The 24,374-nt window shown below is 46.9% G+C and overlaps 1 protein-coding gene across 1 annotated transcript in view; it reads right to left on the bottom strand.

Moving 5' to 3' along the window:
* Window positions 1-1,970: 1,970 nt before the first annotated feature.
* The window catches only part of LOC144146644 (glycoprotein-N-acetylgalactosamine 3-beta-galactosyltransferase 1-like), a 40,067-nt gene continuing 17,663 nt past the window's right edge, over window positions 1,971-24,374 (bottom strand). The window contains exons 2-5 of the mRNA XM_077678581.1: window positions 8,618-8,796; window positions 7,715-8,033; window positions 4,540-4,897; window positions 1,971-2,093 (exon numbers count right to left, since the gene is read on the bottom strand). Of these exons, the coding sequence (XP_077534707.1) occupies window positions 1,971-2,093; window positions 4,540-4,897; window positions 7,715-8,033; window positions 8,618-8,796 (979 nt within the window). The remainder of the gene's footprint in view (window positions 2,094-4,539; window positions 4,898-7,714; window positions 8,034-8,617; window positions 8,797-24,374) is intronic.

Consider the following 24,374-nt stretch of genomic DNA (forward strand, 5'->3'; position numbering starts at 1 on the left):
GTAAAAAAAACACACACAAGTGGTGCAACAGGCTGACATAATTCAACAAACCTTCTCGTGTTCAGCTACATATCCTGAGATGGGCCATAAAGTGGCCGCCCCACTAACAGCGATGACTAAACGCAGAAGTAAATGGCAACGCCGGACACACGTTTGCGTGCTATATGGATACGCACAGCATTTTCAGCAGTTCAGAACCAATTGTCCCTATTGCATGTAATATTTCTGCATAACCCATTTTATGTCCTGCCATAAAAAGCATAGACATTTAATAAGTTATTCAACAATTTGTGAGGTTGCGAGGAATTGGTCCCTCAAATACAGCTTACAAAGATATTTTTTTTTCGGTATTCCTATTGATTCTTGAAGCGATATAGTTAAAATATATCACTCATATTTACACTGGCCGATTTTTAGCTGCACAAACGAAAGCTAGTTCAGTATTACGCAGCAGAATGTAGAATAATAATAAAGCTAATCACGTAAAACCATTAAAGAATCAGCAGTTTACTTCTTAGGGAGGAACTGGAATATGATTGAAATTCTAGTTAAAACAAATATTCAGGTGGAACGATGGGCATACTTCTCAATCACTACCGGTGTTACCTGGGGATGCCTGGATGAGCCACTATACTAATTGCACGCATGGGCGTACTACTTACTCATGGGAAGTGTTTAATGTGGAAAGGTTACCCATCAGTAATTGTTTTATAATCAGTAACGTGTGGTCCTACATGGAGGCATGTGGTGGCAGAAATTCCCAGCAGATGGGGGCCGCAATGCTACGCAGCAAAATTGAACTGCTTTCAACGTCGAGGGGAGTATAACTTTTAAAAAAATATCGCTTGCCTGTTTATATATATCATGAGAGAAAATTCGTAGATGAGTTATTCGACAACATTATGGGCAGCATGTATAAGGAAAAACAACATGGATATATCAAGGGGCTGTACAGTTGTTGAGAAGTCAATGGAAACAGGTAAGTTAAAGAACGTCCTGACTCTCTCGAATACATGGGAGTTAGGGAAACATTTTCAAGAACAGTTTTTAAACATTTGAATTCATTATCTGTATGAAGAAAATATTGTTTGAAATCTAAATGTGCCTACCATAAAAACCAAAATCTTCTGAATAATTTTTGGCGCTTCTCCCTTTCTCAGTAGATAAATTTAAGAAACATTCAGCAAGATTTACCTCCGAGGCCACCATTGAAATGTACTTGTAAAATTTGAAGTTTCTACAACCAGTACTTTGGCTTGGTGTTCACATCAAACATTAGGCCTTTTCAGGCCGTCATGGGTGAAAACTTCAAGAAGTCTATTTCGCCCTCTTAGCAGCATCGGAGGGCAACACCCTTAAAACATCAATTGAGCATTTCTATGTGGAACTTTGATTAGCAAATCCCAGTGGATAAATCAATCACTAAATATTTATTGGAGAACTTTGTAACACCCATTATGTGACAAAATGCGAAATCGCTCCACTAGTGTTGGTTAGGGCCAAACTAAAAATATATTTTAAACATTGTTGTGGGTTACAGATATACGCAAAGAGTACTTCGATATGTGATCGGGTGAGCGAGATAATCACGAATTTATGAACACACCGAATCCCCCCTTTTCCTCGGTAAGGAGTACAATCTCGACAAATCCCGGCTTAGTGAGAACCTAAGCCGTGACACAACTGTACTCCCAAAATTTCAAGTCGTTATATCTAGCAATTTTGACTGGGCATTGATCAGTCAGTGAGTCAGTCAGTCAGTCAGTCAGTCAGTCAGTCAGTCAGTCAGTCAGTCGGGCACTTTTCTTTGTAGTATACATTTATAGTAAAAAATATTGCCTATTGAAATGAAAGCCAATGTCATATACAGAGGAAGATAATAAAGTCATTGAGTATCAGGAGCTGGTGGGCACCATCGTTGAAAACAATCGTCCTGGAGCTATAGCTCTTGCGGGGGCAAATCATCTTCATTAGAAATGCTGATTGGTCGCACCCAGAACTCGTACATGGTACACGAAAAACTCGTAGACGTACATTCTGCCCGGCTTGATGTAGTGGAAGCTTGCAGCGGTGTCGCTGCAGCAGTTGCGACCCTGCAGAAACAGCGTTCATAAATCAGCCGACGCGACTATAAACCGCACTAGGCATTTTCAGAAACTTCATAGACTGTAAAGAGCACTGTACAAAAAATTGATACCATCAAATCATGTTACAAAACCTTTGTTATAACCATATATTCCACGGAAGACATTTGACACAGATCTGCCTAGTTGGGAAGTTACGAGTGAGCAATCTAACTACAGACTCCAACCAAATGTACATTTAATTGAGAACCAGTCGCTTCGCGACCTACGTGGTTGCTTCCTCAGGGGTGTCTTGGGCCGCGCTGCAGCAGCATCTTGTATTCCCCTACAGTGGTCGTAATCACAGAAACCTATTGCCCTGGGGAGCAACCTATGCGTGTCAAAAGACAGAAGAGTTCCAAAGGGCGACTGAAGTTCTGTCAGGTTCAATAAATCTGGCATTGCTTAGGTGGAAGCCTCTTTCACCAGTTTGTTTTGTTTTTGAGAACTAAACAAACAGGGAAAACGTAGGACCGTAAGATGGCGGTTTGGGCAAAATATTTCGGAGTTTTATGAATTCAGGTGGATGGTAGGTACGGTATTCAGTAAACAAAATGAAATAAAAAGCGGTGGAGTGCCTAGATGTTTACAGCGACCAAGGTTTCAGTGTAACAAACGGACTGTCGCTCACCAGCTGGAATTTTTTTACGAATTGTGGAGAAGGCTGCTGTTGAACTAAACTTTTCAGCAGCGTATTTTTGTGTATTTCTGATCAAAGCTCTTATATGTACGCGAATGCTCTTCTTAGAATAAACAACGTAATTTCTAAAACACGATATAGATTAGTTGTCACCTTAAGGTCCTTTTTTTGGTTTGTTGCATTCCTTTGAATTTTGTTTTCATGCTTTCTTTTTAGTGAACAGTATTTAGTACTATGCCTCTTGCTGTGACCCCCTGTTCCGAGTTATAAATTAAGAATATCATAAGTGCTTTCAAATCCTGACGTCTGGCTTTTTATTGGTTTTTTCGGAGGCCTTTTAAGTTGCTAGCAATACCTCAGTAATTTTACGAATTCTGAGAAAGGTTCCGGACAAATTGTTGTTAGCCAGACAGATAAATTCCAACCTTTATCTGCACTTGTGATGTAAAATACACTACGCCTGTTTATTTTGTGAAACTTTTTTTTTCAAGAAACGAACAGTTATAATCGCATCTATACGAAATCTCTCCCTAATGGCTTCAGGTGAATATATTTGTGTTACTGCGTGCAGGCATGTGCCGGCTGTCTCCGAGTCTCTCCACTCCTCAGCGCCAGAGCTGCACGGAGCGCGGCAGCCACGTGCTCATCGGTTCCCATTACAGTGATCGCACTGTACGTTTTCATCCTAAAATACTTTTGAGGTAGTTTTACGAGAAAATTGCGGCAATTCAATATTTCAATGCCAACTTTTTCAAAAGTACTGCTGCATTACTAACAATCATAGTTGGAATCTATTCATCAGTTGTTAAACATGCATTGGGCCCATTGTTGTTCAAATACACGTGTTGTATTTTATTTATTCATGGAAGCTTATTGTTTGTCCACTTGTCTGCATTTGTGCACGTTTATCGCTTTCATGTGATTCTGCCTGGTTGCTGATAAATACTACTATTGATATGATTGCTGTTAGTATCAATACTTACACTTCACTGTGCCTATTTCGGTACGATGTGCAGACTCTTATTTCAAAGTCAGTATACCCCTTTCTGTAAAACATCATGTCACCGACGTTTACGCTATTCTGCTGGTGTTACGTAGCGATTAGTAGGTTTCTCGGTTGCGCATTGTTTTTCAATTTGCTCCTTTCTACAACCAAAGAACGCAGCAGTATCAAAACATCTTGGGAATTTCTCGTCAGGACACTGAATTAGTTGAAATGTTTTTTTCTAGTGGGTGTTGAAATTGGTACTGTTGTGTGCATAACTTGAAAGCCGGATGTGTGTGTTTATTAGCATAGCAGAACCACCATCTACATACCACCAAGAAAACAGAAGACACTGATCTCATAGAGACGACATCTACCATGAAAGAGATACTTGCGTTCTTGATCCGTTGTTGCGCAGCAAACAACCAAAAATGCCTTGTTGTTGTAGACCTACAATAGTTGGCTCTAAATGCGAGCGTCACAGTTTACAGCCTGTTGGATATCCCAACTGATACAGGCAACAAAATATTGGTTCAATTCGAGTATGAGAAACTTGTATGCGTAGGAAAAAATCGGGTGGAATCGTGTGTCTGCGGGAACTCAAGTGCTTTAATTATAATCCATTCAGATGGTGAAAGCATCGCGCTTATCGCATTGTTTTCGCGGTCTAGTGTCTCCACATTTTCTATTGCAATCGCTAATTTTCATAGCAGTAACTGTTATTCTGAACGAACCGGAATACTTAATATTCTGGATTTTAATAGAAGGAGGCTCCTTACGCAATCACGTACCGGCCTTATCGGGTGAGTGGAGTACCACCACAGCCAGAATTTTGGATGCAGAAGACCGGGTACCAGGAAACTCTCGAGGCGCACTGGGAAGAATCGGTGGCGGCCGAGCGCGTCACGAGTGTCTTCCGGCTGGATGCCAATGGGGCTCAGGCAGCGAGCTATCTCGACATCCTCAGAACCTTTACTGTCGGCACGACAGCGGCCGTACAGTGTCAGACCTTCCTGTATGATGAGTCTGAGCGCCTCCCGACTTAGCACGTACCCCGACCCTCCGCTCACGTAACCCCCTTTCACAAGTACGCGGAAAGGGTAGCCGAAGTATGCGGGCTTCGAAGGGTCCTTGTCCAAGAGGAAGAACCTGCATAAGGTATTGAAATTGTTTTTTTTGAGGCAGTCCATTGTAATAAATATTCAAGGGACAAACACTAAGCAGCCTGACGCACAACGTGAATTGTGCACGACAGCCCAAGTTCACCTTCTTGGCCATCAGTGGATCACAAAATTTCATAAGGTGATGTCTCAGTGACCATTGTTTTATAGATACCCTGGATTGTATTAAAAATACTGAAATAAATTCAATAAACACCCGCATGAGAGAGCTGGCAGATGAACCGTGTCCTTTGTAGCGGTCGCTTTAAGATGAAAGTTGTCTGTCCGACAAGTAGCCTGTTATACCTGGCCCTTTTCGACAGGTTGACTTACAGCAGTTTCACTTTCATGTGTTATACTGTTAAACGTTATTGTAAGATTGAAGGTGGAAGTTGAAACTACCCCTCATGCAATAACGCAACGCAACTTTTGGAGCCCTTTGTTAACATCCATTACGGGTAATCATCAGCGATTCAAATTTACCCTCACAAATGGGAAAACATGACGTGTAACACAGAAGCCTTTTGTGCACTGCAACATTTTCGCAACTGAGCATCATATTCAAGTAAATGCAACCTTATACCGAACCAGCTTCAAAGCAAGTGGGTGTTCGGGGTAAAAACGACGTTGTTACACCATTGCCGTTAGATACAGGCCTTCAATTCGGTTTAGGATTTTTCGTAGCATATTTTCAACCGACCTCTTGATTTTATCGCACCAGGCTGACATTTGCTGCCACATCTTATTACCATCCGTTTGGCAACTCTACAAAAAATCGGGTATATGACCTGCCTACCTTGTTTTTATTTAGATTAATGTTCATCAATCGACATTTCAATCGGAAGCACACTTTCGAAAGGCATATGATGACAAAAAAAGTCCTTCATACCCCGAATGCATAATTGGTGACGGCACTGTGGCACTCTTTCGAACGCCAGACGCAATTCAAAATTCTGAACGGTTTTCGTTGAAACCTTGAAAATACGGTAGCGCTAACAGACGCCATCGTTGTTGAGAAAACGGGCATTAACAGTTTAAGCTAAAACAGTTTGTACTCACATATCGACCCTCTTTATATTATATCACCATGACAGTATTTCACAATGGTTATGCACAAATTAATGCTTAACTCCCACGCGTTCACCCCGTGTCCGGCGCTCAAGGACCAATGTGCAACCGAAATTCAAGAACATTTGTTTAGCCCTGGCACGCAAAGTTCAGCAACACATTGCCAGGTATATCTGGGCTCTTCTTTGGAAGATAGATGTGAGATTACACATGAATCAGTATAAAATGTCTTGGAATGGCTAGGAAAGTTGTAAGAGGCGTGTCTGCCATGATGCACCAAACTTAAGAAGTTCGCCGCAGTTTATCCGCATGCGGCATACCAAACTTTGGGGAGCCTTTGTCAACAGCGCAGCATTCTGCCGTTTGTAGAGGTTTTCGCTAACGCACGTATGTGTGACTGCAAGAATGATTAGGATGTATTGCAGATTTCCTCTGTTCTCTGTAAGTTTTTGTTGCTGGTTGTCCTATTTTCGCACTAATGTTCATATTTTGTACTGTACACTAAGCATTTTCGTCTTTGTGGCACGCCATGTCAGTAATTCTATAATTTTTTTGCTAAGGTCTAAAGCGAGACAACAAAAGCTTGTAGCATCTGCTAAACAGCAACTATGGCAGATAGACATTGCTTCCACTTCACGCTCTGTGAAAATGGTGTCTTTTTCCGATTTTCTCGGGTGTTTCAAATTTTTTCCATTTATACACAGCACTATCCTCTTTCACGTAATTTCTTGTGTAATTTCATGTTTTTTTCCAGCCACCTCAGGCTTAAAACATGAATGCCCTGCTAGCGTGGAAGTGTTATTTGTGATCCTTATTCTGCCTAGAGTTCTATACAATACTCCGGTATTCATTTTGATTCTTTCTGACAACTGTGACTGCTTTCTGATTTTAAATTGAACTCCCTTGGTATACATTTTTGGTCACTATTTTAAACTAGCTTCCACACTGCTTCCTGCCACCACTTTTTCACCTTCACACAACGAAAGGGGTTCAATGGACACGATTAACGGAACACAAATCGCATCCCGAAGGATGTTCCTGGTTGTGCCACAGCGCTGGTGGTATTGGAAATTGGTCAGTGGGACCATCCAGGAATAATACAACATATTCCAGCAAAAACGGGTGTTTTATTATTCCGTGGACCGTTAACGAGCTCCTGAAGTGCCGGTGTCTTTGGGTTTTGCAATATTTTATTTCAAAGGTTACCGGTAACGTGTCATGCTGTCTTAATTTTCATGCCCAAAGAAATTGAATAACGAGGTGCTTAGAGCTGCGCTGCTCTGTCTATGAGCGTGTCGAAAAAAATTCAGTAAGGCAGCAATATTAGGAATACAATATTTGCAATATTAGCAGTTGTAACAATACAGCGTAGGAAGTGTTTTCAGTTAACTGCAGCAAAAACTTTCTTTAGGGTAGCATACTGAAGTGTGCCTCAATTTGGCATGCCATGTGAAACGTTTAGCATAATAAATGTGTGGAATATGAAGCTCTACAGCCTATAAAACTATAACCTGTATCCTATACAACTATGAAATTCTGCACCGTAATCTGTTAATGTGCCAACATGCTTGTTTTCTGAAGGCACTTCTAAGAAAACACAAAGCTACAACTTCATGCACAGTGGTCAGAAATGCCCGCTGTGATACCCGATGAATTTATTAGGACGTCGCACCATTACTCTATACGTATCAGCGAGTATGTATGAGTACCGATAGAACCATAGCAGTGTAGCACACACCTGAGATTCTCCATCACGACGTAGGTGTCGTCGTCCGCCTTGAGGAACCAGTCGTAGTCGTGGTAATGCTTGTTGTACAGCTCGACCAGTGAGGCTTTCGTCTTTGCCCAGAGGGCGTTGCGGTTCTCACTGACGCTCAGTTCGAGCGCTGACGAAAGTCCCTTGTCGGACTTTGTACTCATAAAGAAAACCTTGGTACATCGGCGTCCCCATGTGGCCGCTACATGGCGAGCCTTGAGCCGGATGTTGTTTGGATGCGTTAACACCCAGCAGAGCACGCGTACACGGGAGTGTAGAAGCTTGGCCACCCAGTCCGAAGCTGCGAGCAAAGTAGAGATACAAGAAACAAGCTCAATTCACAAGTCAGAGGTCCAACTGACTGACCAGGACGCCATCCTCCGGAAGGTGAAACAGTGGATTGCAGAGCGATGGCCGTCTTCCCTCCCGCAGGGTCACGAACACCTCCGTCCGTACTTTAACCGGAGAACGGAGCTAACCACTAGCCACAATTGGGTGTATTGGTGACATCGCATTCTTCTTCCCATGGCTGTGGCAGAACGCATGTTGCGTCTGCTGCATGAGACATACCCAGGAGCTGCGGCGCGATGCTCAGGAAGGGGAGCGACACGACGTGATACGATGACGCTTTAGTGAAAACTAGAAGAAGTGGCGCGAGCCAACGCAGCCACGAGAGCATGCGGCAGCTCGTGAAGAGCATGATGAAAATGATGATGATCAACGTCGTCTGCTAGAAGGGGTGAAGACGATGAAGTCACAACAGTCTCCCCCGCCGACAGATGACGCTAGGTTACTATTGACTCGTTAAACTACCTCTGGAGCTGCCAAGAGGAATCAAATCGAACCATCTCCACCTGCAGATACACTTGCCAATATAATACCCACCAATGTACAGGGCCGTGTTGTTCAAATCGTCGAAAATGGGGACGTGTGGCACTCGCGGAGGCACAATCTTCGGTACAGCGGTGGCGGGGCGAGGCTGCTGTTGTGGCAGTAGGAGGTCCACCAGCACAGAGGACAGCGCCAGGCCGAAAGCGATGCCTATGCCGTACACCACGTAGTCGCTGCATTCAGCGGAAAGGACGCGGCGGAGCCGTCGAAGCCATCTACTGTGTAGAACCAGGGGCAGCCCAGGGAACCGGGATCTCCTGTTGTGAGCCATGGGTTGATCGAGCATAGCGGAGGATAGAACGTGTAGTAGCAGACCTGCAATGCAGCCAAAGAAGATGTGTTTGTCGTAGATGGGTTAGAAGGGGTAAAGCCTTTTATATGGACGTGTCTTACGATGAACCGTGTTTTTATGTTGGTTTTATAGGCGAGATCCATTTTTGAGATGCTTTCACATGCAAATTTTGCCTGTATGTCTGTATATATATTCGTCTGTCTGTCCCTTCATGTAACGTTCTGTCCGAAACGAAATAAGTCCTAAAAAAGTCCGCATAAAGACAACCGTTTCAAACTGCTGACAGTGCTGGGTAACCAGGCATGTATCTTATTTTGTGCGGAGGAATTTTGTGCAGATTTGAGTCAAATTGTAAGCATACCAAGCGGCAAAACAGGCCAGGGGCCCTATTGTCGTTTGAAAAAACTCCCGGGGAAAAAAAAACTCCCGCTTCCAGATACCCGTCTATCTGCCACACTCCATTCCAACGAACTCAAAAGTGGTTGGAAATGACGCATACTTCGCTCCTAGTCGCACCAAGCTCGCTCGCCTCCGCGCTTCACCATTTCTTTCGAGGCTTCTCGTCTCCCGGATGAAGCATGAGGCCAGCCAGCAGTGTTTGAGGCGCGTAGTGTGCGACGGGGTCAACCACAGTGGAACTACTGTTCCCTAATCTTTCCTCGCCTTTCTAATATTTACTTTTCTCTTTTCTGTCCTAGCAACCCTTCAAATGTCGCTGCTCTTATTCATATCTGTGGACGCCATGGCCGACACGATGGATACGAAATGCTCGAGGGCAAGTGGGGTGCCAGCGCCGAGAATCGGGTTGAAACACAGCAGACGATGCACGCAGGCATTTATTTTTCTGCAAAGTGCGGGGGCATCGTGCATGCACCTGAATCGAATCCATGGTCAAGGGGGTTTTCAGTGTTGCCAAAAGAAGAAACCACCCTCTAAACTTATCAGTGAATCCCACCTTTAGAGTCCCACTACAATACCCTACATGACGCTACTGGATCCGCCAAAGCGGAATGAGGACCAACCTTTTGCCTGCTCGTTATTCAGAAATGTAATATTCCAATACCAACCGCAGCCATTAGCAGAGCCTAGAATGGCCCGCAAGAAAAGCACTGCATGGCTGGTATAGCATCTGTCTACTGCGTTGCCCTACATATATAAGGCCAGATTTGGTTTGTATTGGTCGGCCTCGAATGTAGACAGCCGTACAGGTATAAGAAAATTTCAGCAGCAAGGAACCAATGCCATTTTAACAGAGAGAGAGAAAAAACTTTTATTGCCCCTAGGGCTAATTCAGGGGTGACCGAAAAAGGAAGGTCCCTGGTGACTGTGGCAGCCCGAACGACGACGGCTACTTGCAACGCGTAATCAAAACTGCCCAAAACCCTCGCCAATTGCTCGCCATCTCGATATGGGGGGAATTGGTTGTGGGGGCATTGCCAGATGAGGTTATTCATGGTTTGGATCGCCCCAGAAACGGGGCAGTGGGATGAGCAGTACAAAGCGCGGTTCAACATGCGGTGCAGGCGGGAGATTCAACGGAGATCCGTGTACGTATGCACTAAGCACAATATGTGTACATCGGCAGGATAGAGCGTCGGGTGTGCAGAGGGGAGTAGACGGCGGGAGAGGCGGTAATGAGACTTAATCTCACGAAAGCAAAGGAGCCGACCTCAAGCTGACAGAGTTCCGTGGAAGGGATCAAGGCTAAGACCCGCTTGGAAAGCACAAGAACTCTCTGAAGGTCCTGTTGCTAATGTGTGGCCAAAACGATCGTGACATGGAGTGCTGCTTGGATATCGCCCCAACAAGTAATTGACTAAACAAAAATGGGCCCGCCCATCAATAATGCAGCAACCGAGTATCTTGACCGTCTGTTTATCCCTATTCCAAGAACGTGGGTGGAGTCCGGACCCCGGAGCATGCATTTTTGATGGAGGATAAAAGCTAAAACTACCCTGTGTGTATAATTAGGCGCACATAGGGAACCCCAGGTGGTCCAAATTAATCAGAAGCCCTCCACTACAACACGCCTGATCGTTCAGCTATAGCTTCAACGCGTTAAACGCCACACGCCTCAATAACTAATCATCTTTATCTTTTTCGAGCTACTGAGCCATCGCGGGTAAAGAATGACACTTTATTTATTTACTCATTTATTTTTTATTTTATTTATTTCTTTATTTTTTTATTTTTTTGTTTATGTATTTATTTACTCACAAATATGTAAGCCCGGTCGGGCTGTTACAGAGAAGGAACTACATCATACAATGACAATTATAATTTAACAACGAAAGATTCAACTGTGTAAACATTTTGAAAAAAATCTGCGGCAAGGCAGTTCCAGTCGACAACCGTCCTGAGATGAAAAGAGTATTTAAATGTGTCAGTTCTGGGTGTGTAGGGCATAATAACGTGTGGGTGATTGATTCGTGACGATGCTCTTCCTAGGGGACGCAAATAGAGATTATGGTTTAAATTAAGCTTATTCTTGTAAAGCAGATACAAAAATTTTAGTCGAGCAATTTTTCGGCGAATGGCAAGTTGAGGGAGTTTAACCTCGGTAAACAGGGGTGTTATTGACTGCCTCTTCCCATAAACAGAAAAAATAAATCGCACTTCGGGAGAAGGAGCAGCAGAGAAATTTTTTTCGGTCTCGCCGATGAAGGTCAAGGTGGCCTGTCCACCACCTTCAACGCTAGCCCCTTTTGGAGGGCGATTCTTCGAATCCTCCAATGTTCCCTTGGAGTATAACTCCTGCGTTTTTAAGCACGGGAGCCATGCCTCTGTCACGTGGCCCTTTGTAATTCGAGCCGTGGTAGCGCCTTGGCGTACGAGCTTTCGCGTGTTGATTATTCCAGTGCGCTTCTAGCTACTCAGAAACGGAATAGCGCGTTGGTCCGGTGAAACTACGCTGGAGGCTCCAAGAGCGATAAACATATCCAGCTTTCTCGCTCAAAACTCCGACATCAGGAACCTAGCAAAACCACTTCAGGGAATTGATATTTGGCACAAAGCAACTCAAAGTCAGCGTGAAGATTATAACACTGACAACTTTCAGCGGTTTCAAATACTGTTTATGTAATTCGCTGTCAAATCTTACTCCCCATGCAATTCTATGAGATAGTTTCCATGGCTCCGGAACTTAGTTGCGCAACTTGGGAGACTTTGAACTGAGCACAAAGCAAGTTTGAAGCCCCAATATTAGCCTCGCAAAAAACTTTACATTTCGCTGAATCACTACTAGGTAATCACTGTTGAAAGGACTGTCATGAGCGGGAAAGCTGCACATAAGTGAGCCACTTTCGCTTGCAGCTACACTTTACAAGAGAACACCCACCGTTGTACAGGGCCGTGCTGCTGAGGTCATAGGACCACGGGACGTGCGCCTTCGGAAGCAGCACAATCTTTGGTTCAGCGATGGCGGGAGGCACCGGCTGTTGTGGATGTAGCAGGTTCAGTACCCTAAAGCAGGCAGCCAGGCCGCACGCAAGGCCTATGCTGAACAGTGCCGCGTTATGGCACCCAGCGGGCAGGACGCGGCGGAGGTGGCGAAAGTGGCGGCTGCGCGGAACCAGGTACAGTCCCGGAACCCGGGATCCTCTGCTATGGACCATGCATTTTCTCGACCACAGCGGAGAACAGAGCGCGCAGTAGAACAGCTGCAACGCAACGAAAGTTGGCGACGACCTCTAAGACTTTTCGAAGCTTACATGTTTAAAGGAGCCGTCAAGACAATACACAAGTTTGGTTCTTTCAAAAGATTGCCTCATTAGACTCTTGTTTACACCACTTTTAACGCAAACTTGGCTCAACCAAGCTGTATTATTAGGAAAAAATGGAAAGGGGATGCGACCCATTGGCTCATTTCCCGCAACAGAACTTACGACATCATACCAGCCAGCTCTGCGATTGGCGGAGGCCGGGATAACCAAACCCAAATTAGGCAGAACTTACAAGCGTGTCGGACGAGCTATTTGCGCTTAAATTTAGGGCACATTGTTTTTATGTCAGTAAGAATCGCGGGATAAACAATTGATGTTACGTAACCACACGTAGACATAGCAGTACCGATGTGCACCGCTGTTGGTACTGCGCAAACTATTCTTGGTTTAGCTGCACACGACTGCGGGACTTTGGGGTTGGTTTAGGCGACACTGCCCGATTGACGCAAGCAACGGTGTCTTACGTGGCAATATTTGTCGAGCGATCACTCTGTTTCACGAAACGATTATTCTCACCCTGAATAAAAACAAGTCATGTTCAAATACGGTCAAGAACAAACCAGAGGCAGAAAACAGCTTGCCACAGTATGGTGGCGTCATCTTGGTTGACTAACAGTAAACAAGGCTTTCCAATGGGCTGCAGAGTGGTCGCTCCCTGGGATGTCACTGCAGGCCATTAAAAACACGATTTATGGAGAAAATCATCATTTTAACGTAAATTTATTCATTTCTAAGTGACTAAAACAACGTTTTCATCCAGACAAGCGCTAGGGACACTATAAAACACGAAATCTTTCGAACAAAACAAACTTGTATTTTGTCTTCGTGGCTCTATTATTATCTTGATGTTAATATTTTATTATTTTAGACAATGATACAGTGCCTAATTAGGCTCGAGCAAATGTAATTACACAATCTTGATCCTAGAAGCAACACAAAGAGGCAAAGACCAAAAATTACCGCGCGGAAAAAGCTGCTCAATTAATACATACAGATTTGGCGAATGTAAACACAGTGGCCGAAGACTGTGGCAAGATGTATTTCGCGAAAAAATATAAAAATTTATAAGTGCTTGTTCAGGCGAAGGAGGGGGTAAATTTAAAAGGGTGGCATTGTCTGGTAGGCGAGGACAAAGAGGGGTGAGAAATATTGAGGGATCAATTAAGGTGCTGTTTGCGGTTCCAAACATTCAAAAGAAATTTTAATCTCTCGCTTGTTCTTCGAGAAGCTTCTAGTGTCGGAATGTAGTTATTATGCATGAGTGTCGTGGGGGAATCGTGTCTTTGAAAGCAGTTGTAAATGAACCGAATATGTTGCCTTTCAATTTGCTCGAGTTTGACAATATTTTTTATGCGGCTCCCAGACTACTTAAGCGTACTCAAGGCACGATCGGATATAAGTGTTGTAAGCCAAATATTTCATTTTAGGTGGCGAGTTTTTAGTTTGTGTTTCAACACAAGGTGAAGCACAAATACAAGGAAAGTAGTTGAATCTTCTGAAGCTTTTTTAACACTGCTATGTGTCACAAAAAATTGGTGGTTGTATTTTTCACTCTGAAACATACGACCCTGCTGTGGAAAGCGGAGTGTGTTGTTTGTCTTTTATTTTTGGTTGTTGCATGCCCCCCCCCCCCCCGGAACGTGCACATGGTCGTCACGGCGACGCTGCTACTTGGGTAGGCAGAGACGTGCAACACATATTCTTGCCACTCCATTTCCGAGACACATGCGGCCCGTGGGGTAAAGCGTCGTACGTCGTGGTCCGCATCAAACATCAGCACCATGGCAGTAGGCAGGCCCGATGCCGTAGAACGGTAAAGTCCTATTACATCTCCTGGAGATAACTATCAGCCTTATTTGCTTCTGCATCGCGTTTGCATATCTTTTCTTTCGTTTCTTCATTGCTTACAGGAAACTTCTTCGACAAGCAGACTGCGGAATTTGTATCACACATCCATCGCAGGATCAGTGCTCCCCGTGACTGTAGAGCACTTGCTGTACTCACTCGTGCCGTCACATTCACCTGTCACACGGTATGACGTCAGCAGCAAACTCACTAGCTAACTCCTGTTCCCCCTGTTGAACCATGCAGAGATAGCGGTGCGGTAACCAAAGGTAACTCCCTCGTCTCCTGTACCGGTGACCGGGGCTTCAAGACAACACAAGCGCAAATGCGTTTTAACGGCAGAGCTGTTTATGCTTTTAGTTACGCCGTATTACGTTAACAGGAAAAAATACAAAGAAAAATATCGAAGGCACGTGAGCGTGCGACTCGTGAAGAGCGCCTGGCGTCAGCAAGCTCTACCTTCCAGAGGAGGAGGAGGAAACAACTTTTATTGTCAGACAGAGCGCGTTAAGCGCCCGATGGGGTGGCTCCCTCTTCACGGGTTCCATATGCTTCCAGGGCCGCCTGGCCCCTGTGGATCAGTCGGAGCTGGTCTTCCAGGGCGGGGCTGGATAGCAAGATCTCCCATCGCTCGTCAACGGTGAGGATAGTAGTCGAATTACTTATGGGTATAGGTGGGGGGCGGTCTTTGGAGAAATTGCACTCTCCTATGACGTGCTGGAGAGTGCCTAGCAGATTGCAGTGAGGGCATCTGTTCTTGTAGATTTCAGGGTACATTTTATTCTGGAGGCAGGGGTGAGGAAAGGAGCCTGCCTGTATTTGCCTGTATATTGCTACCTTCCAGAACACACTGCCCAGAGTTTGTGGTGTGATCTCTCGCGTGCTCTTGCAGCCAATTCACGTGAGTTCATGCCTTAAGTGGGCATCAGAGACTCGGACTTAACGTTACAGACGCCGAGGTCGCGAAGCCGGTTGCCGCAGGTTGTAGCTCGTGCTAACACGGCCCACTTTGGGAGAGATGTGAAAGGCTGGGGAGAAGACAATCCGGGCTTGCCAGTAATACAGAACTTTCAACGGAAAGTTTGGACATTCATGTGAGGTTGAACAGCCAGCTCTTTGGCGAAGGTAGAGGGGCCGCCAGCTGAGCGGTTCTTCCAGCCTTTCATCCCTATGCAAGCTGCGCGAACTTTACTTTAACCCGTCCAGCGACCGCCATTTTGTCTGTCGGATAACGAAACCGGTGTTTCGGCCATGTGCACTTAAATCTCTCGCTGTAACCCCCGTATTCAGAAAGCATACTTAACTTATGCCATAAGGACGCCTTTCGTAAGTGTCGGAAAAGGACCAGAATGAGGAAAGGCCGCTTTGTGTTTCACAAACCTTCCTTAAGGCGCACTTATCAAAGGCGCCCTTTACGAGGCACGCTAGGCTCCTGCGAACGAGGCTAGCGCGCGATGCGCCAGTCCGTACACGGCGTTTTGGCGGGACTTGACATGTGCGTCAATAGCGGTGAACGCTTCGTGGCGCCAGCTTCGAAGCGCCCAGATCACCCAGCTCCGTCCGCAGCCGGTACCCGCAGGGAACTTTAGGCTTAGAATCGTGGCAGAATACTGATCGCGGCTTGCGCTACTACCGCACATTATTATATATTGCGTGAATGTTCACCTCAGCATCATCCCCTTTCTCGCATGCGTAACTTGGTTTGCGCGATTAGTTCCATTCGGGCAAGCGCCAGCAAACTGTAGCTGCACCTGCTGGCGTCGTTCGACGAGCGAAGGCAACGCCATGGTGCCGGCGCTGGCCGCATCGCACACCGGCCGGGCCGGTGGGCCGTTGTTATGCGCACGGCCGCGTAAGGGCGGCGGACGTGTGCGCGGATCGTTGTTGCTCGCGGAAAAGCTTTATTGTTTACAGCTTTCTCAATTTCTCGCGTACGGCGCGCGAAATCGAACACCTCAGCCAAGCTATCGTAGTATTCTGCAATGTTGGTCGGGTAAAGGCTCACTTAAGTTATGTCGGGAGCTAACTTAAGTAGCACCGACCTAACTTAAGTAGAGGACCTAACTTAAGAATACTAGAGGATATCTACAATGGGTCTACAGCTACGATCATCCTCCATAGGGAGAGCAGTAACATACCTATAAGGAACGGTGTCATACAAGGAGACAATCTCTCCAATGCTATTCACAGAATGTTTACAAGAAGTATTCAGAACGTTGGATTGAGAACAGGTGGGAGTAAGGGTTAATAGAGAATACCTCAGTAACCTCAGATTTGCTGATGACGTTGCCTTGCTAAGTAACTCGGGGGACGAATTGCAAAGCATGCTTTCCGCACTGGGCGAACAGAGTAGAACCAAGGGCCTGAAAATTAATATGCAGAAAACTTAAGTAATGATCAATAACATGGGGACAGCACAGCGGTTTGAGATAGGTGGCGAGGCAGTGGAAGTGGTAAGCGAATATATCTACTTAGGCCAAGTTGTGACCCCAGATCCCAACCATGAGGCAGAGATAATTAGAAGGATCAGAATGGGGTGGGGTGCATATGGCAGACATTCTCAGGTAATGAATAGCAGCCTACCATTGTCTATGAAGAAGAAAGTGTATGACAGCTGCATCTTACCGGGCAGAAACTTGGAGGCTCACTAAGAGGGTTCAACTTAAATTGAGGACGACACAGCGGGCAATGGAGCGGAAAATGATAGGTGTAACATTAAGGGACAAGAAGAGAGCGGAGTGGGTCAGGGAGCAAACTGGTGTTAAAGACATATTAGTAGAAATTAAGAAGAAGAAATGGATGTGGGCAGGGCATGTAATGCGAAGGCAAGATAACTGCTGGTCATTAAGGGTAACAGAGTGGATCCCTAGAGAAGGCAAGCGTTGCAGGGGGCGGCAGAAAGTTAGATGGGCAGATGAGATCAAGAAGTTTGCGGGGATAAATTGGTCACAGTTGGCACATGACCGAGGCAATTGGAGAATAATGGGAGAGGCCTTTGCCCTGCAGTGGGCGTAGATAGGCTGGTGGTGGTGATGATGATGATGATGATGATGAACTTAAGTAGCGCGAAAGGCGCCCTTTGAGCATAAGTTTGGTTCTTGAAACGCGTTGAGGAGCCGAAAAGTGACCGAAGGGAAAAGTTCTACTTAAGTTAGGTTTGTGAATACGGGGGTAAAAGACTGAACGCGCAAGAGCGAACTCGAACGAAGCGCCCTCTCCACCCCCCCCCCACCCCCCCTTCCCTCCAGACACTGCATCCGCGTCCTTCTTCAAAAGCGTTGACGAGCCGGCGAGCTGTAGCGAGTGGCCCGATCGGCCGCGTCTTGATAGGCCGAGTGATCCTGGGCTGTGGTAGAGCCCCGCTTTGTGATAGCCTCTTCTGAACAACTGCTCCGCAACTTCAGCATATTTGAGACAAGGTCTGTGTTTTCTGGTCTACTTGATCCATAATGTACGCCCGCCGGCAAAATGGCATGCGAGCACGTGGCACAATGCATCGCCGCGCCATCTGACGTTGTATTTCTAGTGTCGAGACATCCATTTGCGCCGGCATATCCAACCACGCTCGCTATCCCGTCTCTTCGTTCGCTTCAAGCGGGAAAGCTGGCCACAATCGGCGTTTGGCGATAGGGGTCATTTTCTCTGCAAACATGCCTCGCTCGCACACGCGTCTTCGGCGGCAAACGGCACCGGGTGAAGTGCGCTTTCCTCGCTCTGCCCCGATCCGACAGATAGCATATACTGCATCGCTTCTTGGTATTTTTTTTAACTAGCCGTTGGTTGCTAACAAAGAACGCCCATGCGAAAACAAAACGGAATTGAGGCGAGAAATAGTTTATTTGAATACGGCGTGATGAGAGGGCGTCTCGCACACGTAGTAAACACGTATTGACTGGTGAAAACGCGAGTACACATCTGCGCATTCTTGGGTTGACGAAAAGAACACAAATAAAGAATCGCTTGCAATACGCCTTGCAAAACCCGAATACAGGACTAACCTTTTTTATGATTGTTTTGTAACCAGAACCGGCAGGGATTGGAACCACCTTCCGTCGTCTGTTGTCTCAATCACAGATCATTCAACTTTCCCTTTTGAAAATGCACTTCTTGGCAGTATTACCTGAGATTGTTTGCCATTTTCATTCATTCCTTCCTTGTAACTTAATTATTATTATTTTTGCAGTTTGTACCCTGTCCTCTCTCAAACGCCTGAGCGGCCCTGAGAGTATGTATGTACATAAGTAAATAAATAACTAAATAAATAAATAAATAAATGACTGACAAAGACACACCAAATTTACTTTTATAGAGTGAAAGAAACGCTGTCGCGCCTAAAACTAGGACATCACAATATCGTTGCAATGCGTCCTTTGTCACATTCAAGCAAATAGAGCAAAGCAGGCTTCACCCTCGCCGTCCGCAGCCGAAGCGCGTGCCGCGAGATGTGTTGACCATAAAAAGTGACACCTAGCGACAACAAGCCCTCTGTGCTACCAGCATTGCCGTTTGAAGCGAAACAAAAGACAGGGTAGTATACCAAGGTGGACACGCACCCGCACATCGTTGTGTTGGATTCAAAAGGGCAACGTCTGATGGCGCGGCATATTCATTTTGCCACGCGCTCGCGTGCCCTGGCTTATTTTGCAGCCGCGTGTACACTGCTGTTGTTGCGTTCCAAACAACGAGTATCTCTCGTACGTGGAGCTCAAATCGTGTTGTACTACCCTAATTTATTTTCGAAGGGCCATCCCCCTACTGGCGATCAAGTGTTCTAAACCGGCACTAGAAATCTGTATTGTCAATTTGGCATCATGAAGGCAAAGCCTCAAAGAGCTAGTGCTTTACGTCAAAGATGGTAGGTACGCCCTTTGCGTTAAAAGGCTATAAACAAATGACCGCACCAAGCTCCAGTCAGTAAAGCTACTTTGGGGTTGCATAATACAATGTATAATACAACAAATCCATAATACAACAAAAACAACTTGCCTCAGAGCTTTAGAGACTGTGCGCCGGGCTGCTGCTGCCGGTCTTCTTTCTTGTTCCGAACGGGATGATGATGATGTCTATTGCGTGCGGGGACGTGCCCTCTGACGAGCTCCAGAAAGTCCAAGTTCAAGAATTCGGCGCAAAAATTAAGGCAACGAAAATAAAGACAAATCACCACATAGTGGTATCCACAACAAGAAATAGCGCGTGCAAACGGATAAGGGAAAGAGGCGTCGGTACGTGAGGATGCAGCAAGGCTGGCTAGAACAGGGCCTGGTCTACTACTACTACCCATTATCTTCATCATCATCATCACCACCAGCGTAATCATCATCATCATCATCTCTACGCCCACTGCAGGGCAAAGGCCTCTCCCATTATTCTCTAGTTATCCCGTTCCTGTGCTAAGTGCGACCAATTTAACCCCGCAAACTTCATCTCATCTGTCCATCTAACTTTCTGCCACCCCCTGCCACACTTGCCTTCTCTAGGGATCCACTCTTTTTCCCTTCATGAATAACGCTTGTCTTCCCTTCGCATTACATGCCTTGCCCACGTCCATTTCTTCTTCTTAGTTTCCACTAATATGTGTTTAACACACGTTTGTGCCCTGACGCACTCCGATCTCTTCTGGTCCCTTAATGTTACACTTATCATCTTCCGTTCCTATTATTGCTGAGTCGTCCTCAATTTAAGTTGAACCCCCTTAGTGAGCCCCCAAGTTTCTGCCCTGTAGGTTAGTACCAGTAAAATGCAGTCACGTGGCTGTCGTTATCAACTCATTTCCCATCACGTTTAGGTATCACGCCTCGGGGACTGTGATACAGCTGCCACATTTCCAATGCATAGTTGTTTTTTAGGGACGGAGCCTCTTAGGGGCTCGGGCTGTCGGCATCTCTTGTTGTCGTCGTCGTTTTATGTAGGCACGGTACTAAAACACCGGGACACGACGCGGGCGGACATTCTGAGGCTTCATTTCCGTTCGCTATTCCGGCGGGGGAATATATCAAAATACTGCGCTTTGGCGAGCACAAGGCTGTCTAGTCAAGCAACAACGCCTCTCTGGTCGGATAGCGGGCGTATCGAGGTCACCACTACGTCTTCTTTTCTTGACATTTTTATGCTCTCGGGTACTTTTTCCGTGGGACGTATGCTTGTTTCGGAACTGTAGCACCGCAGTACAGGGCTTTCCCGAAAGGGGCATTTGACTTGTCAGACACATAAACGAGTGGACGAAACACTAATCGAGCCGATCGTCAACTGCCTGCCCAGCGGTGATACCGAAATGAGAAGTGGGGCAGGCCCGAACAAGTTCGGGAGCTATGTCAGAAACCGGAGGCAGTTAGCGTGCGTGAAGTGATAGCAAAGAATGAAGGAGTTCAACAAACTCGAACCAGAAAACGTGAGTTCCACAGCTTTCTGGATATATTCGTTCTCCCTCAGCACGTAAACGTGATCTTCATGGCTCTTTCTTGTGACTAGCGCTACGACGCTTTCATTCGGCGTTCATCTTTGCCGGTACCCTCCACACCTCAACCACATTAACCTGTTTCTCTTTTCGCCGCACGCATACGGCCTCGGTTCTTCCGCGCTGCCGACTGCATGCTTTATCCTTCCTGTGAATGCTTCCATCAGCCGGACCGTCTACTAGACGTCACGCGACGTCACCGGGCTGGGTTCGGGCATATCCGTCGTGTGAATCCCCCTGTAAGTGCGAGACACATGCACGACTAGGGCAGCGGTATAGTACACTATAGCAGCGGGTATTGCTTAGCCTTGTCTCCGCCATCGGGCGCTCTCGGGAGGACTTCGTTTCGGCGGCCTGAATTTGGATGTCGCCGCACTTTGGCACTGCTGGTGTGGGCCGTCGCATGCCACTCCCGCTTCCCAGTACCCGTCTGTCGGCCACACTTCCAGCGAAATTCGAAATTTTTCTGACACCCGATGACGTCGCTCCTCGTTAAAGCAAGCTCGCTCGCCTCGCTGCTTCAACGTTCCTTTCGAGGCTTCTCGTCCCGCGGACGCAGCATGACGCCAGCCAGCAGTGTTCGCAGCGTGTTCTGGGTGACGGGAACACCAACAGTGGAACAACTCTTCTCTTCTCATTCCTCGCCTTTCTAATCTTTACGTTTCTCTATTCTATCCTAGTATTACTACAAAATGTCGCTGCTATTGTTCCTATTTGTTCACGCCACGGCCGAGATGAGGAATGTGAAGTGCTCGAGGGCACGTATAGCACCACCGCATAATGTGAGTGCGATTAATAATATTGTAACGTGGCGGCAGATGACATGAACCATGAGGCGATGAAGTGATGTATTTACACGACTATTTACAGGCAGCCATTCCGAGCCCGGGCTTGCTGCGCCCCGCACCCATTTTCTTCTTCGTCGTCATTAGTGGTGGGCCATGCCGGCGCGGGTATTGTCCTGTCCCGTGACATCACCTCCCCGGTCGATGAGGACCGTCCCGGTCGACGACGAGGCAAATTGGCGATTGAATGCTGATGAGATGAAAAATGCAGTGACGAATCACTTGCCGCCACGGATGAGGATGACGACGTTGATGATGCCTGGCCCAGCAAAGCAATGGCGTCAGCCGTGACGAACCACCGAAGGTCCTCGAGCCACGTCGGACAGAAGGGCCGGGGAACACATCGTCGGCGCTTCTGGGTGGGCTGGTCTCGGCTGGTCTTCTTTCGGGTCTTTCGGGCTGGGGACACGGGGCGGGGGACATCGTCTTGTGCTGGTCTCGACTGGGCTGGGGCGGCCCGGCGTGGCTTCGTTGTCCTTGGCGGCTGCGTCCACGTCGATGCAATACGGTGCTGGGACCAGGATGGGGTTGACGAACCCGCACACTCCACCAAATGTAACGTGGCGGCAGATGACATGAACCATGAGGCGATGAAGTGATGTATTTACACGACTATTTACAGGCAGCCATTCCGAGCCCGGGCTTGCTGCGCCCCGCACCCATCTTCTTCTTCGTCGTCATTAGTGGTGGGCCATGCCGGCGCGGGTATTGTCCGGTCCCGTGACAATATATCTGTTGACGTCAACGCCGAAAATTGTGTGGAAACGTGGCAGACAATGCACGCTGGGGTTTTTTTCTGCTAGATGCGGGCGCAAAGCGCATGCGCAGGCACAGTAGCCATTGCCATAGCGGTTTTCAGTATTGCAAAATAAATAAATCGCCCGCTATACTTTTAATGAATACCACGCATACACTGGATGATTGGCCGATCCCCAGGTTTCACGTTAGTGGAAAAGGGGTCATTGTTTTTTGTGAGGCCACCACATTAGCTTCCAAAAGCGCCCGACTCCTGGCCAATACCCCAAGTTTCTTTTCTTGGAAAATATTCGGTCCCACCCGTCCTCCCCACCCTTTCTCCCGTCGCAAGGACTGACCCAAAACCTGACACACTACAGGCAACGTCCACTACAGCAACCTCGATTTTCGCCAGGATGAGGCACCTTCACAGGAGGGGGGAGGCAGCCGTGGCCCTATCCGCCCTCCACACTCAGCGATAACTAACCTGAAAAGCGAAAATACGGCAGCTGAAACTGGGGCCCTGAAACAAGGCTCCACTCCCTTCTGTTGCTGCACCTTCCGTTTCCCCTCTCACAGCATGCGGAGGAGCGGCTAGCTTTGTTTCAAGAACTGCGAAGGATAGCCGCTCCGCATGCCTCTTTGAACGTTTTCATTTTCCCGGAAGGCCATTGGATCACGAGGAGGGACATCTTTCGTTTGATCCTGTAATTTTTACGTGTCACATGCCTCAGCGAGTAATGGTGAATTCCAGCGCAAAGCGGTAAAAAGGTGCTGATCGGGTGAGCAATTGCCGGAATACCACGCAAGGCTAGGTCCACCCGTCAATAAACATCACCACCACCATCAGTGATGTTAACTTACTGACTCACAGTTCTCTTTGTCAACTCAAGAAAATCGTCTTCGGTGTAAAAAGTAACTATAGAATAGCTGCGGTGCAGCTCAGTTAGCCCTGTACCCCTGAATAGGTAGAGCAACAGCTAGGCTTAACCTCGTTATGCCTTTGTTTCACTTGGTTAAACTTTGGTTTAGCTGTAATTATTTTACTATTCGTCCAAAGAGTGGCTTTGTCTAAGGTTGCGGTCCTGCATTCGGTGTTTTCCGAGCCCAACGGCTCTTTGGGCGATATCCACTGGGTGGGCAGACCCCGCTTGCAGATGACGCCTCAAAGCCACCAGCTCCCTCCCAAGGCTCAGGGAATATGGCCCGCGCTCGCGCTCCTCCATCACCTGGCTATGGTGCTCACGGTGAGTCCCGTGGTCTGGTGCGAACCAGCAGCGGAGAGCGCATGCGCCAAGCCGGCAGTCGCGAACGCGGCCGTGACTGGAGTTCGGCCCAACGGGTCAAGTGTTGCGTTGCCAAGGGTACGGCGCAGCTGCTGTCAAATGAAGGTCAAATTTGCCGCGAGGTCGAAACCACTCAAAGAAATTAGTTTAAAACACATGGTTGAAACGGTGCGATTTGAACCCGTGTATCTACAGTAGCAGCCCATTGCGGACAGATGCGTTATTACCGGGTGTTTCTAATCCCAAACAAAAGTGGGTACCATTGTTTCTTTCTGTGTGGAACATACCCACTTAAGAAGTTTGCCAGAAACCAGTTGCTTACGCACCCGCTACATAAAACTTTGGAAACGTAAAAGGTCTAATGAATGCCTCGTGACACATGTGCCATGTCAGTACAACTTGTGCCCGCCAGCGGCACAACCCTGATTCCAGGGAGGCTGCGCCGTGTCCAGTCTTTGTGCCGTCGTATTTCACGTGGTGACAGGAGTATACAATACCACTGAAAAACGTGAAAACACTCAGTAGCACAGAAAAAAGACGTAGATATTATTCGCGCAAACTGAGAAAGAAAT

This window comes from Haemaphysalis longicornis, unplaced genomic scaffold (genome assembly GCF_048455015.1).
Source record: "Haemaphysalis longicornis isolate Haplotype H1 unplaced genomic scaffold, Haemaphysalis longicornis Haplotype H1 scaffold_7, whole genome shotgun sequence".
Lineage (NCBI taxonomy): Eukaryota > Metazoa > Arthropoda > Arachnida > Ixodida > Ixodidae > Haemaphysalis > Haemaphysalis longicornis.